This window comes from Anabrus simplex, chromosome 8 (assembly GCF_040414725.1).
Source record: "Anabrus simplex isolate iqAnaSimp1 chromosome 8, ASM4041472v1, whole genome shotgun sequence".
Classification (NCBI taxonomy): Eukaryota; Metazoa; Arthropoda; class Insecta; order Orthoptera; family Tettigoniidae; genus Anabrus; species Anabrus simplex.
Window position 1 is genome coordinate 17,760,898 of NC_090272.1, and position 16,960 is coordinate 17,777,857.

Consider the following 16,960-nt stretch of genomic DNA (forward strand, 5'->3'; position numbering starts at 1 on the left):
CTGTTTGCATGTATCTTACATTTCGAACTGTTTTATTCTGTCAACAATGGACTTTCTCTTGATGTTTGAAGAGATAAACATAAGTGCAATCCTTTTGGATAGAGACCGGTTGTGAAAGGATCAACTTGCCCAGGGTACACACAATTGCAACTCATTTCTTGTACGTCTATAATTGCAATCTTTGCAGCGGTTCCTTTCATGCTGCTGGATGGAACTGGTCTTAACAGATGGAGGAGCTCGCTGCCCACAGATATGCCAGCATAAGAATAACTAGCTCCTGGAGCCAACCAACCTTACCCTGTATGGAGGTCCCTCAACCACTTAAGAGTGGGCGTCCCTCGATGCAAGGCCAACCTGAAGAAATGGAGGATCCTTCCAGCAAACGCAGACACCTTGTGCTGAACAACACCCAAGACATTTACATATTTGTCCCCTTGTGGACAAGCCATGCAGATCACAAGATGTTGTTAGAAGAAACAACAGGGCAATCACAGCTGTAGATTTTTGGAAATGCTGACCAGACATGGAACATAGTTTGAAAGCCTGGCAGCTGGAAAAGTTCCTTAGAGGGAACCATTATGGGAATGGAGGCTCTAACAGCACTTCTTTTGTGTTATTGTCAACAAGTCATTGTAAAAATCACCACCGCAACATTTAAGCAATGATCAAATCATTTAGAAGAGTTAATAGCATTAAAGACCCTTTGGTCAAAGGATTGTATTGGGACCTGTCTAAACAACCACTCACAGGAACAAAAAGTAAATTATAGTAAAAATCCATTTTGTTGGTGTCACCAACAAAATTAGTGTTCCAACATTTCAGAAACATGACAAACATCAAATATTGGTCTGTTAATAGGTGTTCAGTATTCCACACCATGGGCAATGGGGATTGTTTGCAGACGAATAGTGCATAATTCAGAGATTTACTTGACAGTGATCTGTAAATGTTACTTCATAACTAAAAAGGATACATGATAAATCTCGTCCATGCATCTCTTCACGGAGAGAGACTTATGACAGTGAAGAACATGACTGACTCTTCTCCAGTCAATCATTTGTTTTGTTATGTAATCGGTTGAAGAGCTTCACAAATAATTGTCGAGATGGGTGACATCTATTCAGATATCATTCAGCATACAGAGAACAAGAAAGAACACACTTTTTTCAGCATGGGTAAGTACTAGCTTGCTACACATCCTACTTCCTGAATTTTCACAAAGTAACTGACAAGGAAGTCACAATGCAATTGGTGTACTGTAAAGGAATCAGCTAAAAGGAGCTCATAAGCTACTTGTACTAGAATCCTGGAGGAAGCACATTCTAATTTAGTCCAGTTTTATCTTATTAATATTGAAAAATGTGTGTATGAGTATATCAACAGCACCTTCCATTTCACAAATATTTCAGGTGTACATGGCAAAATCATTCAAATTATTACTGCTTGCAATCCAGAATGCCATTCAGACATATCTGAGGCATTGTCATACGACAACTTGGCAGTTTGATATCAAATTCTGTTCTCATTAAGGAAGTCTGCAACAGTGTCTTCCACATTGTTTGCTCCATAAGAAAAGATGGGTATGAACTTATGGAAATGTTCCATGGGCTCATATTCTCAAATATACTGGACAGTAGATATCAGAGATATCTGGAGTGGAATCCAGGATGTAGAATGGCACTTGTATCTCCTTGTACAATGACCTATGCTGCAGGGAACACGGTGCAGGAGTGATTGCACTTGGATTGAATAAGAAGATAACTTAGAAAGTTTGCTCATTTTTCTGCTAGTTTCTTTGTAGTCTGCCCATTTCTCATCTCATTTCTACTGACAGCTAACAGGAATATCTTCTCCTCCCATCCTCTAGCCTTCACCACAGCAGAGACTCTACATTATTTCCCCAAAACGTTACTTGCATTACAACATTCTACTTTCCTAACATTGTAAGCAATATAAAATGGAGAAATGTGGATGTTGAGGTGGCTGCTATTCTCATGCAGTTACTGGGTAATGCCCCATCATGCCCATACATTAAGATGGCCCCTGGGTAATGGCCCATCATGCCCATACATTAAGATGACCCTTGGGTAATGCCCCATCATGCCCATACATTAAGATGGCCCCGGTGGGTAATGGCTCATCGTGCTCATATGTTAAGATGGCCGCTGGGTAACAGGCCATCATTATCATAAGTTAAGATGGTCCCTGCATAATGCCTCATCATGCTCATATGGTAACATGGCCTCTGGGTAACAGACCATCCTGCTCATATGTTAAGACAGCCCTTGGAAAAAAACCCTTCAAGCTCGTACATTAAGATGGCCCATGGGTTAACAGCCTATTGTGCACATATATTAAGACAGCCCCTGGATAATGGCCCATCATCAGGGTTCCCAGCCAGAAAGTCAAACTAATTTCCCTGACATTTCTCTGACACTCCCTGACCAAAATATTGTATTTCTCTGACAAAAATTTGGCATTTGCATATTTTTTAACAGCCTTCTCCACCCTCATTAGCTGTCCAACACACACTTGTACTCACTCACTCTGTAGGCTTGTGAGGGACGTGAAGTTCCCATGCTGATCTCACAATCCTCTTCCATCCTTTTCATCGTGAACCTGCTCTTCCCAGTTATCAATTTGGAGGGTCCAGCATCTACTTCTTCAGGTGCTTTGGGGTCTTCCTGAAGGTCTTTTCCCATTAAGAGATCCCTTGTATAGATCTACTGGTTCTCTATTATCCTGCATTCTCAGTACATGCCCAGCCCAGCTCAGTCTGTTGGATTCTATCCACACCCATTATAGTGTGATGTTAAGAGAGGGTGTAAATCCCATAATTAGATCTTTTCTGCCAGATTTGGGAGATAGGATGGAACCATGGACCAAATATTTTTCTAAAAACATTATTCTCAAAGACTTGCAACTGCTGCTGCTCTTTCTTGGTTATATTCAATATCTCAGAACCATACAGAAGTACATTCTTGCGACTGCATTCTTTTAAATTTTTTTCATCTTCCAACTTTCTTATCACTTATTCTTTGTTTGTCAGCTTTTTTCCTGTCCTCTTCTTTGACCTTCAAGCATGTCTTCTCCAAGTAATCCTGGTATATTGTATGGGCATATCTCACCGATAGCAAGATTCTGTGATTAAATGATATACATCTGACACCTCCATAGCACAAAATGGAACCATACACTTGTCTTTGTGCAATAATTGCTCCTCATGAATATTTCCTACCAACATTGATTTATTTATAGAAAAGCCACTCTCCACCGTAGCATTTCCATGAGACAGTACAAGACAAAGCTTTATCACTTGCCAAAGTTCACTATACTGTTTGTTTTCTGTTAAAATGTCAGCAAAGAAAATGTCTAAACCCATACTGTCATCAGATATGGAGATATATTCTTTGAATTTAGTTTCAAAGCTTCCTTTGATTCACAGCACAGAGAAACGTATTATGCTTTAGCCACATTTTCGCTTATTCTATTGGCTTCATGGAACACTTCCAAGACATATTCCAAGACTTGGTTGCTGATATACAGGTTCCTTTTCTTAGCTCGCTCCACAGCACCTCTCAGAGCACGGCACAGCTGGCATAATGCACACTTTTCCTCCGCACTACTCACGGCAATTCACACTTATAGAAATCTTTTTTTTTTTTTTTTGCTAGTTGTTTTACGTCACACCGACACAGATAGGTCTTACGGCGACGATGGGACAGGGAGGGCTAGGAATGGGAAGGAAGCGGCCATGGCCTTAATTAAGGTACAGCCTGGTGTGAAAATGGGAATCCACGGAAAACCATTTTCAGGGCTGCCGACAGTGGGGTTCGAACCTACTATCTCCCGAATACTGGATACTCAAAATCAAATCAAAATCTCTTTATTTGCAAATGAGGTGTTTACCTCGGTGGCAAATGGTACACTAAAATACATTATTGTCAAGCACTAAATATTAAATTAACAAGAGAAGAAAATTTTCCTATAATACAATATTATACAATTTACGCTAACAATATTTTCTATTAAACACACAGCTCATCCTTAATAAATTTATATTGTTTACAAAATTCTCCTGTACTACTTACAAATATAGTCAACATATATACAGTATGTGGAATTACTTCAAATGATACTATACAACTGGTATAAGATTAATATTTACATTGCATTTATTTACTTATTTACTTTTTTTTTTTTTAACCCGTTCTGGAACCTACATAGCATAACGAACTGCTGCGTCTTAACCAGAGCCCCTTTTGCCACCACTTTTCAGAGTTCCTGAAGGGCCTTCACAGCTACCGTAGCGGTCCCAGGGCCCTCAAAGTCCCCACTGTACTTCACCCCTACAGGCAGTCCCCTACTTTGGCTGTCCAAACTCCTTAGACCAGGGGATGTAATTAATTTATTCAAATACATTTTTTTTTTTTTTTACAATAACCTGCACTGGTCGAATGCCCTCTAACACTTCATTTATTAGCTGCCTCTGTGGATCAGCGGTAGAGTGTCGGCCTCCGGATCCCAAGATAGCGGGTTCAAACCCGGCAGAGGTAGTCAGATTTTTGAAGGGCGGAAAAAAGTCCATTCGACACTCCATGTCATACGATGTCGGCATGTAAAAGATCTCTGGTGAGACATTTGGTGTTTACCCCACAAAATTCATTAAAATCTCAGCCATAGACGCCCAAGAGAGTTTCGGTTTACTCTGTCTGCCATCTAGTGGGGGCCTAGAGTAAAACGGAACATCGAAATTGACGAGCAGACAGCCAGATGGCGTCAAATTGAAATGTCTGCACACGGTAGCTGAGGCCATACGATTATTATTATTATTATTATTATTATTATTATTATTATTATTATTATTATTACATTTATTTTCTCTGTTGCTGTTTATTCTCTTCTTGAATATCTGTACAGATTTTGGAAGAGGAACAAACACTACCCCTGGTAAACTGTTCCACTCCTTCACGCCCTTCCCAATGAATGAAAATTTATCCCAATCGCTTCTGCTAAAATTCCTTCTAATTTTATATTTGTGGTCAGTTCTGCCGATATAATTATTTTCCAACTGAAGCCTCTCACGGATATCTCCTCATGCTTCTTCTCTTATATATGCTCTATATAAATCTATAAGTCTAGTTTTCTCCCTTCTCTTACTTAAAGTTTCCCACCCTAGTTTCTTTAACATTTCTGATACACTACTCTTTCTCCTGAAATCCCCTGTTACAAATCTTGCTGCTTTCCTCTGCACACTATCTATTTCTTTTATTAGGTATTCTTGGTGAGGATCCCAAACACTGTTTGCATATTCCAATAATGGACGAACCATACTCACGTAACTTTTTTCTTTTAATTCTTTGTTGCATCCTTTAAGTAGCCTCATTAAGACATGTAACGATCTGTATGCTTTCCCGACAATGTCATCAACATGACCCTTCCTGTGCAAATTGCTTTCAAATTTCACACCTAAGTATTTGCACTTGCCATCTTTTGGGATAACTACCTCATCCAAAGTATATTCAAATTCAGTTTTAAAGCTCCTGTTTGTAAAAGTTGTAACAGTTGATTTGCCTCCATTAACCTTCATATTATTTTCTTCAACCCATTGTTGGATACTTTCAAGGTCCCTTTGTAATTCTGAACAATCCTCAATGTTGTTTATTTCCCTATAAACAATTATGTCATCTGCATACAATCTTATTTTTGATGTTATATTGTTCCCTAAATCATTTGCATATATTAAGAAAAGTAACGCACCGATTATACTACCCTGTGCAATTCCCTTCCAAACTTTCTCTTCTTGAGATAGATGATTTCCTACTTTGACTTTCTGAACCCTTGAATTTAGAAATGTTTTTATCCAACGTGTAACCCTTACGTCCAATCCTATTCCCTCCAATTTCTTTAATAATATTCCATGTTCCACTCTATCAAAGGCTTTGGAAAGATCTATGGCTATGCAATCTAACTGGCCTCCTGAATCCAACTGATCTGATATGTCCTGCTGAAATCCCACCAGTTGTGCCTCACAAGAAAATTTCTTTCTAAATCCATACTGGCTCCTCATGAACCAATTTTTATCATCACATTTCCTCTGATGTACTTTGATATTAAACTCTCCAGTATTTTACAAACTATACTGGTCAGGCTGATTGGTCTATAGTTCTCTGGTTTCCTTTATAAATTGGTATTATTATAGATTCCTTCCATTCCTTTGGTATTACACTATTATTTATGACATAGTCAAAGAGAAATTTTAAATAAGGCACTATGTACCACCCTATTGTCTTTATCACCTCCCCAGTAATTTGATCACTTCCTGCTGCTTTTCCTTGCTGAAGCAGTTGGATTTTTCTGAAAATATCTTCATTTGTGAATGAGAAGCTTCTTATTTCCCTCTGTGTCTCTCCCTCTCTATCTTCTGTTTCGGTTTCCAGTTCCTGACAATCATCTACTGAATCTCTGAATTCCCTACTAAAGAGGTTTGCTTTCTCAGTATCTGTTAAATAGTGTTCACCCGCTTCTCCCACCATTGTAGGAATTTGGATTCCTTTTCCTTTTTGATTCCTGATATATGAATACAGCTTTTTCCATTTCCATTTGTGGTCATTACCCTCTTATTCATATAATTATCTTTTGCTTCCTTTTTCACTCTATTCAGTTACCTCATTAGCTGTTTTCTAGTTTCTCTACTCTCCCTACCCTCTTTGATTTTCCTGTTTACTATTCTACATTTTCTTTTTAATTTTCTTATTTCCCTTGTGTAATAGACAGGGTCTGAGGTCATTTTACCCTTCTTAACAGGTACAAATCTCTTCTCTCCTTCCCAAATGATTCGTTTAAATTTAGCCCAAAGTGTATCCATGTTACTCCCTTCACTTATCCAACAACTGAATTGTGATTTAAGGTAAGTCCCAAATACTGGCCACACTTAAGCGACTGCAGCTATCGAGCTCGGTAAAAAATCCATTTCTAGTGAAACTATTAGTCTAAAACTTACCTGGCATTTCATTTGTTGTTCAAAATGTCCCTCAGCTGTCAAACACACCTGACACCTCATAAATAGGTTTGCAAACACTTAGTGAATCTCAGCCCGTGTGATGTTCAAAATAACTTGTGTAATGTTCGCTTGTAGTTCTTCTCTTGCATGAGGGTTGTTCACATACCCTTTTCCCTTCAGCATCCCCCACAGGTAATGCTCACAGGGATTTAAATCAGGAGATCTAGGGGAATAATTAATCACACGATCTTTGAAAACTTCCTGTATTACCTCCATAGACTGATTAGCACCGTGTTCCGTCACATTATCTTACATGAAGTAAACATTACTCCTTTCTTCTTCTGTCAGTTCTTGAAACAATGGTCTGAGAATGAGGTATATATATCAATCAGCATTTATTGTTTCATGGAGAAATATAAGCCCTATAATTCTGCGAGCACTTATTGTGCACCAAACTCCTATCTTTACGTCATGAAGTGGACGGACATGGAGGTGGTGGGGTTTTTCTGCACACCAGTAGCGATTGTTTTGACTATTTACATAGCCACTTAAGTGTAGCCAAGCTTCATCACTATTCTGGGTCAACATACCCATCGTGAACTGACTGAAGCCACCAGTTACAATACCGAACCCTAGCGAAACTGTCAGGTCCTCTTAAATACTGGGCAGGGGTAGGTTTGTACGGTTTTGCTTTTAACAGTTTTGTTGCTTTGTGGGCAGAAGATAATGACACATTAGCTTGTACGGTGAGATGCGACAGGGATTTTGTTAGAGTTCTTTCCAAGAGAGCTCCTATTTCATCAAGTTTTCCTCTGTTAAAACGGTTTGTCTGCTGCGTGATTCTTGTTAAGAACGGACCCGGTGGTGCAGAACTTCTTAACTAATTTACGTACCGTACTCCTATGGGGAGGGAGGATGCCAGGAAATTTGCAAATGAATTGAAAGCGGCACTCTGTATAAGAAGAACACTTTGCATAGCACAACACAATGAATACACGCTGTTCTACTGTATACATCACTCGTTAAACACACGATTACTTTAGTATCCCTACAGAAATGATGCTATTTTAAAGCAAACACATTGAACACACTACCAGTATCACAGATTTTAAACTAAACTATTGCTAGGAAGCAATGGTTATCGATACTGTACCGCACTAGATCATCTTAGCCGGTGATGAAGCAATATATCTCTTGGCAAATGAGTCACCTGGCGAGCTGCCTCTGTGGATCCGTGGTAGAGTGTCGGTCTCCGGATCCCAAGATAGCGGGTTTGAACCCGGCAGAGGTAGTCGGATTTTTGAAGGGCGGAAAAAAGTCCATTCGACACTCCATGTCGTACGATGTCGGCATGCAAAAGATCTCTGGTGATACATTTGGTATTTACCCGACAAAATTAATTCAATCTCAGCCATAGACGCCCAAGAGAGATCCGGTTTACTCTAGGTCCGCTAGATGGCAGACAGAGTAAAGCGGAACGTCGTAATTGACGAGCAGACAGCCAGATGGCGTCAAATCGAAATGTCTGCAAAACGGTAGCTGAGGCCATGCGATTATTATTATTATTATTATTATTATTATTATTATTATTATTATTATTATTATTATTATTATTATTATTATTATTATTATTATTATTATTATTATTATTATTATTATTATTATTCACCTGGCCGCGCTATTCCCTTTCGTGCATATCCCCATGACACACGGAGCGAGATAAAAAAAGATGCCCTGTATTATATGTGGGTTCAAACTTGTAAGTCCTTTCACTAAATATATACTTTAAAGGACTCTTATCCAACAGTTTTGTCACAACTGCCACTAATATTTTCTGACATTCATGTTTAAAACCAAGAATTTCTCTCTTTGACAGTTTTAGTTCTTTAAATACCTTTTTTGTACTAAATCCAACATCAATTTTACCTACCTCAATTAAGTTTGTTAGGTCCTGTAGATCTTCCAAAATCACACTCCTAATATCAACAGCATTTGCCATTTTACTACACATGACAAAGTGATTCATCAAACTTCTTAACCAGATGGGAGTACAAAAATGGAGCAAGCACTTTGAAATCGCCTGAGAAAAGGCTCGCATTCCAAAGATATGGTTTTGAAAAATGCTTGTTTACATTTATTTTATTAAAGTGACAATGTGGAAATGGAGTGGTCTAATTTGTGTTCAATTTTAAAGCAGTCTGCATTTGAGAGTTTGGGAGTTAAGAAGAAATGCCAGAGAAGAAAGGGTTCAAGAATCTGGGATGAAGAAATCGAAAAAGTTATTTCAGACAAAAGAAATGGTTACTGGTATAAAAGAAAGTTTTTCTCAACTAGTAAAATGGAAGATAAAATAGAGTATCACCACAAGAGAGCAATTGCAAAAAGAGAAATGCAGAAAAAGCACAGAAAGAGTTGGGAAAACTTTATTTCACACCTGGAGACTGGAGATCACAACCACAGAACACTCCAGAAACTGAATAATGATGTTACATTACCATGAAAACCTTAGTATAAAAATGCTGGGAATGTAACTTAGAAACTCACATAGCATTTGTTGATTTTAAGAAAGCCTTTGACCTAGTTAAGAGGTAATGTTCCACAACAGTTAATAGATAACATGTACAGTGACAACGTCATTGGAGTAAAGTTAGGAAATCATCAAAATGAATCGGAACGATCATCAGATGTGTGAGACAAGGTTGTGGACTTTCTCCTTTGTTGTTCTTAATCTATATAAACAACATAATGCAGGAATGGAGGCATGAAAGGCATGGATCAATCCCAGTCAGCAGATATCTCACACATCTAGATGCCATACCCTTTGCTGATGATATTGCTGTGATAGCATCATCAGAAGGTGATCTTCAGTAATGGCCCATCTTGCTCATACATTAAGACAGCTCCGGGGTAAAGGCCCATCTTGCTCATACATTAAGACAGCCCCGGGGTAACGGCCCATTGTGCTCATATGTTAAAACAGCCCTGGGATTACGGCCCATACTCCTCATATTTTAACACATTCACGCCCATCATCTGAGTGGCTATTTAAAGGGCTGGCCCAGCTATTCCAGCTGTTAGTGGCAGAGCGAACAACAACGAATTCTTTTCACAATGAGCTCTAAACTAAACAAGATATGGAAACAAAATTTTCCACATACCTTAATGAAGTCCTCTAGTATCTCTGTAGTGTTTGGTAGGTAATGTCACACTTTCCTGAGTGAATGGGAACACCACACTTTCTACAAAAATAGCCTGTTTCACTAATAATTTTGTTTTTGAAGCACATTTTGCACCTTCTTCAGGGGAACTTGACTATATTTGATGGTGGAAACTTCAAGAGAATATGCTCTTTTCTCTTCCCATCTAACCTATATAATGGATCCTTGGCCGGTGCAATTTTTGGCGGCAAAATCATGGGATGTTGATTGATGAAGTAGATGGAGCTGAGATTTCGGAGAGAGGTGACTGTACTTGTATGTCGGGTTCACTTTTCCCCCCCCCGTTTGAGAATTGCCCGGTGTTCCTTTAGATCTTTGGTACACCCCCATTTGTTATTTATAAGTTTCATATTCCGTATTGATTGGATTCAATGTAATAGACAAGAAAAATGTTCCACCGAACAATACATTTATTGTGAATGAATTATAACACTAGTACCGGTTTCGGCCTATCATGGCCATCATCAGCTAGCACACAAATTTTCAGTCATTAGACAAAATTACAAAGATGTTACGTTAGAGCATCCGGATGTCTAATGAAAAATGGAAGTAAAATATATTGCAGTATGTTGCGTTTTAATATCTCTGATTAAAAGTGGTGATGGTTATAATAAACTAAAACCTATTGATTGAGCATGGACATGAGTACATGAGTGCAGTATGTTGCGTTTTAATATCTCTGATTAAAAGTGGTGATGGTTATAATAAACTAAAACCTATTGATTGAGCATGGACATGAGTACATGAGTGCATGCTCAATCAATAGCTTTTAGTTTATTATAACCATCACCACTTTTAATCAGAGATATTAAAACGCAACATACTGCAATATATTTTACTTCCATTTTGGACTAGACATCTGGATGCTGTAACGTAACATCTTTGTAATTTTGTCTAATGACTGTAAATTTGTGTGCTAGCTGATGATGGCCATGATAGGCCGAAATCGGTACTAGTGCAATAATTCAATCACAATAAATGTATTGAACGGTGGAACATTTTTCTTGTCTATTACACACCTCCATTTGATCGTATTGTTCCACATAGGGCAGTGTTCTGTTCCCATAATTGTTTCGCGAGTCCAATGCTATTTGTAATAATTGTCCATATAGAGGGTATACCCCTGGCCAAGATAAAATTCAAGCAGCTGAAAAACTGTGCTTTGTAAATTCGCATCACTTGCATCATTTATATTGTCCCTACAGGCCATGGTTACATTTCAGAACGTGATTATACACACGCTTGTGCAATCACAAACCAACTACGCAGCTAGTTGTGCCAGCGCTAGGCTACCTTAAGCAACAAAGCAAAGAAAGTGCATTGGGAGGGAAAATCGCCGTGGCCATGTGGTTTCTGGTGAGTAGAAGCATTCATAAGGGTATTGCTTTCATCTCTCTCGCACATATTTGCGACCAAAATAGATCCCAGCTGCGTAGGAACGGTTCCAGTTCAAGGTTGCGCTTATCCGGGCTAACTTGCATGTGGTCCACAGCATGGTCACGTGCTATAGGCAGTAACTCGGATACGGGCGTGAATGTGTTAAGACAGCCCCGGGGTAACAGCCAATTGTGCCCATACATTAAGACAGCCCCGGGGTAAAGGCCCATTGTACTCATATATTAAGACAGCCCTGGGGTAACGGCCCATCGTGCTCATATGTTAACATAGCCCCGGGGTAACGGCCCATCGTGCTCATATGTTAATAGCCCCGGGGTAACGGCCCATCGTGCTCATATGTTAACATAGCCCCGGGGTAACAGTCCATTGTGCAAATATGTTAATGGCCCGGGGTAACGGTCCATTGTGCTCATATGTTAATAGCCCCGGGGTAACGGCTCATTGTGCAAATATGTTAATGGCCCGGGGTAACGGCCCATTGTGCTCATATGTTAACATAGCCCCGGGGTAACAGTCCATTGTGCAAATATGTTAATGGCCCGGGGTAACGGCCCATTGTGCTCATATGTTAATAGCCCCGGGGTAACGGCTCATTGTGCTCATATGTTAACATAGCCCCGGGGTAACAGTCCATTGTGCAAATATGTTCATGGCCCGGGGTAACGGCCCATTGTGCTCATATGTTAATAGCCCCGGGGTAACGGCTCATTGTGCAAATATGTTAACATAGCTCTGGGGTAACGGCCCATCGTGCTCATATGTTAACATAGCTCTGAGGTAACGGCTCATTGTGCTCACATGTTAACATAGCTCTGGGGTAACGGCCCATTGTGCTCATATGTTAATAGCCCCGGGGTAACGGCTCATTGTGCTCATATGTTAACATAGCTCTGGGGTAACGGCCCATCGTGCTCATATGTTAACATAGCTCTGAGGTAACGGCTCATTGTGCTCACATGTTAACATAGCTCTGGGGTAACGGCCCATTGTGCTCATATGTTAACATAGCTCTGGGGTAACGGCCCATTGTGCTCATATGTTAACATAGCCCCGGGGTAACAGTCCATTGTGCAAATATGTTAATGGCCCGGGGTAACGGTCCATTGTGCTCATATGTTAATAGCCCCGGGGTAACGGTCCATTGTGCTCATATGTTAACATAGCCCCGGGGTAACGGCCCATCGTGCTCATATGTTAACACAGCCCCGGGCTAACGGCCCATTGTGCTCATATGTTAATAGCCCCGGGGTAACGGCTCATTGTGCTCATATGTTAACATAGCTCTGGGGTAACGGCCCATCGTGCTCATATGTTAACATAGCTCTGAGGTAACGGCTCATTGTGCTCACATGTTAACATAGCTCTGAGGTAACGGCCCATTGTGCTCATATGTTAACATAGCTCTGGGGTAACGGCCCATCGTGCTCATATGTTAACACAACCCCGGGGTAACGGCCCATTGTGCTCATATGTTAACACAGCCCCTGGGTAATGGTCCATCGTGCTCATATGTTAACACAGCCCTGGGGTAACGGCCCATCGTGCTCATATGTTAACACAACCCCGGGGTAACGGCCCATCGTGCTCATATGTTAACACAGCCCCTGGGTAATGGTCCATTGTGCTCATATGTTAACACAGCCCCGGGGTAACGGTCCATTGTGCTCATATGTTAACACAGCCCCTGGGTAACGGTCCATTGTGCTCATATGTTAACACAGCCCCTGGGTAACGGCCCATTGTGCTCATATGTTAACACAGCCCCGGGGTAACGGTCCATTGTGCTCATATGTTAACACAGCCCCTGGGTAACGGCCCATTGTGCTCATATGTTAACACAGTCCCAGGGTAACGGTCCATTGTGCTCATATGTTAAGACAGCCCCGGGGTAACCGCCCATCCTGCCCATATATTAACACAGCCCCGGAGTAACGGCGCATCCCGCCCATATATTAACATCAATTGCTGATTACATTTAGCTGCGAGCTCCTCTAACAACCTGATTTCATGGTGCCTCTGTGACTTTTTAAAATTAGTGAATCACTGCTGAAGAACTTCTAGGCACCACAGCAAAAGTTGAATGTGAACCAGGCATTTTTAGAGTAAGCTTCATTGCATCCACTGTCCATACTTCTCAAAAAAGCTAAGAATGTAATAACGAATGTAATAAAATACAATATGTAAAAACAAAGATCGTGATTAAATTATGAATATTTCAAACAGCTAACGAATAAGTCACTTTATATTAGAGGTGAAGAAAGTATTTGTACTCACCTCTCCTGAAGGTAATGTACCAAGTTTAGGTGCCTTCTTCTTATTTTGTAACAGTTCCTTATTATTTGCTTCTTCCTTGGCTTTCAGTTTTTCTCTTGTATCATCCAATTCTTTCTTAAGTTTCTCTGCAAACTAAATTGATTGAATCTTTCAGTACCTTTCCTAAGTTTAGTAGTTAATAACAAGGAACCCATCTCACTTTGAGGTCAGTTAGCAGAAGAACGACGGGAGTATGGTCTTATGCACCTCACTGAAATATATTTTACATCACTTACGGATTCAAATTGAGTGAACTTTTGTACCCTTGGTGTAGGGGTCATTTCCTCGTGTGTCAAGTGATGGAATGAGCTCTGTCATGTAAGGCCAACTGAGGAGCTCGCACATCGAGTACTCAGTCAGACCTTGCAGGCACAGACTGAATGCTCACACATTGAGTCTACTGAAAGTTAAAAGTCTGCTGTTATCAGTTTGTTAGTCTGATGACGACCACACCCATTGTTCTCCAGCGCTTTCTTTACCTTTGGTGGGATGAGTACCCTTACAAAACGTGACAACAATATACAATTTTAAGTGTAGACTGTTACCTCATTTGCAAATTTGAGATCTTCTTCCAGTCTAGATATCTTCTCAGCCTTCTCCAGACCACTCTGCCCTCCAGCCAATTCACGAAGTTTCTTTTCGGCTTCAAGCTTTTCTGCTTCCAACTGTTCAGTCTTTCGTTCCGCTTTGCGCAGTTTGAAGGACAGGATGCGGCAGTTCTTTGCTGTCTGTTCCAGTTCCTTCTTTAGAGATGAGTATTCGTCAGCTTGGTCCTCTCTGTGAAAGAATAGACTACGGTCACTCACATGGAGCTTACAGTATGGTACTTGGGGAGGATCACTCCACAATCCCATATGAACAGAGCAAAAACTTTCCTCACCTCATTACTAGTTATGTGAGGTCCCTTCATGTTCTTAGGAGGTGCTTTTGTGATGAGGTACATACATACATATACTCACACACATTAGAACAAAAGATTTGTGAGCGGAGTGATTATTTAAATAGTCTTTATTTATGTTTTTTTTTTTTTTTTTTTTGTTAACTTTATTGACCACATTGAACCACTTGAGTGTTCCATGTACACTTTTTCTTTGAAGGTTGTACTGTTTGATTCTTCTTAGCTGCCCAGTACTTCTTCATTCATGCTGATTGCAGTATTCTTAGTTCACCTGAAAGGCTGAGAATTTGGTCTGGACAACTTCTGTATGGGCAAAATATTCCTTGGTATTCTCCAAGTTGTGGTTCCAGAATATTTTTTATCCTATTGTAAATTATGTGGGAGAAAGTTTTGTAAGGGCGGATTGTCTGGATTAGTTTTATGTCCTTTTTGAGTATTGATGGATTACGCTTGAGGTCCAATGTTAGGGATTTTCTATGTGATCCACATTTTGACTAGATGCTGGTGCAAATTTATGATTGCTGGTTTCCCTGCATTTTTCAGATTTCTGCAAAGACTAGGTCTTCACCACATGCCTTATAACTTTTTAGTTCCTTAGTTGTAAATTCTCCCTCATTGACAGTTGGAGGATCTAATAGATCTGGAGTGGTTAAAATGGGTGTGTCAGTATTAACTTCCAATGTTTTCAGTGGATCATCCCATCCTCCACCACAATAACATGCAGCTAGGCTGAGGTTACATGCCACAAGGTATATCAGGGAGATATATTTTCATAAAAGTGGGTTGATGTTGCTCACGTCCATAGGTTTAACCTCAAAATACCCTACACGTGTTGCTAAGTGAGCAGCCAGTCCTCCTGGCAATTACATACGACATATCAAGCACATCACAACAGCTCTTTTGAGAGCTCCCTAACAAGAAACATTGGACCAACCATTCGACTCCTCCAACTAAATGTCAAAAGTATCAGCAAAGCACAGTGTGACTATCTATCTAGACTCTTATTGGACAACAATATTGATATTGTCGCCATTCAGGAAATGCATGTTTCTAATGCAGATCATTTTTGAAGCAGAGGTCGTATACCTGGTTGTACTGCTCTTGGAGTGACATATCACAATGTGTATGGAATAGCCACCTACATCCGTAACAACATAAATGAACCCTCACTAATTTCTGAAAACGCGGATGGAAATATACATACAGTTGTCACACAGTTGCTTGGCATTACTATAACAATGTATATAAACCACCTAACATTCCCTGGCCTGAACATGTCTTACATATTGCAAAGCATCCTGCAATTTATGTTAGGGATTTTAACAGCCACCATGGACTCTGGAAGTACTCCAAAAATGATGAAAATGGAAGAATGCTCATGAAATGGACAGATCAACTGCAAGGATCAAAGATACAAATCCAGACCTCTGTTTTGTAAACTGTTATGAAAGTGTTTTTCCTGAAAACATCACAAGAAAAGTGATTGGTGAATTTCCACATAGTCAACAGAGGCCCATCGTAATTGAAATTGGTTTCACAACACCTGTAATTAGATCAACACCACATTCTTGTTGGAACTTTCGTGAAGCTGACTGGATCAATTTCATAGCAGAACTTGATAAGTGCTTCTGATGGATTCCTCCTAACTCTAACAATTATAGGCATTTTACTGGTGCAGTTATAGGAACAGCTAAGAAGTTCATTCCAAGAGGATACCACAAAGAATATATTCCCGGATGGAATGAAGAAAGTGAAGGCACTATACCAAGACTTTCAATGATGCGGAGATCCTAACACAGCAACCAAGCTTCTGTCCAGTCTGGAATCATCTTGAAGGCATAAGTGAATAGAAACAGTTGAGAGGACAGATATTACTCGCTCTACCAGAGAAGCTTGGAGCCTTCTCAGAAAAAATTAGGAGGAAGTCCACCAGTACACAGAGAACAGGCTGAAGATCAAATTGCCTCTCAAATCACTGCAACATCATGAGTTTCAGGTGACAAGAAACACACCAAATATATTAGACGAGAACTTCAAGTCTTGAAGTCAACAGCATCTCAGTCTTCAGAATATGCAAATCCCTTCCCTCTAAAACCATTTAAAGCTCCTGGCTTCGATGGAATTCATCTC

General features: G+C 40.1%; 1 protein-coding gene across 3 annotated transcripts in view; it reads right to left on the reverse strand.

Annotated features, from left to right (window-relative positions):
* Nucleotides 1-16,960, reverse strand: part of LOC136879210 (uncharacterized) — a 1,250,431-nt gene that overhangs the window by 862,812 nt on the left and 370,659 nt on the right. For all 3 annotated transcript variants that reach the window (XM_067153008.2, XM_067153007.2, XM_068228965.1), the window contains 2 exons: nucleotides 14,478-14,709; nucleotides 13,894-14,025 (listed from right to left, as the gene is read on the reverse strand). In XM_067153008.2, the coding sequence (XP_067009109.2) occupies nucleotides 13,894-14,025; nucleotides 14,478-14,709 (364 nt within the window). The remainder of the gene's footprint in view (nucleotides 1-13,893; nucleotides 14,026-14,477; nucleotides 14,710-16,960) is intronic.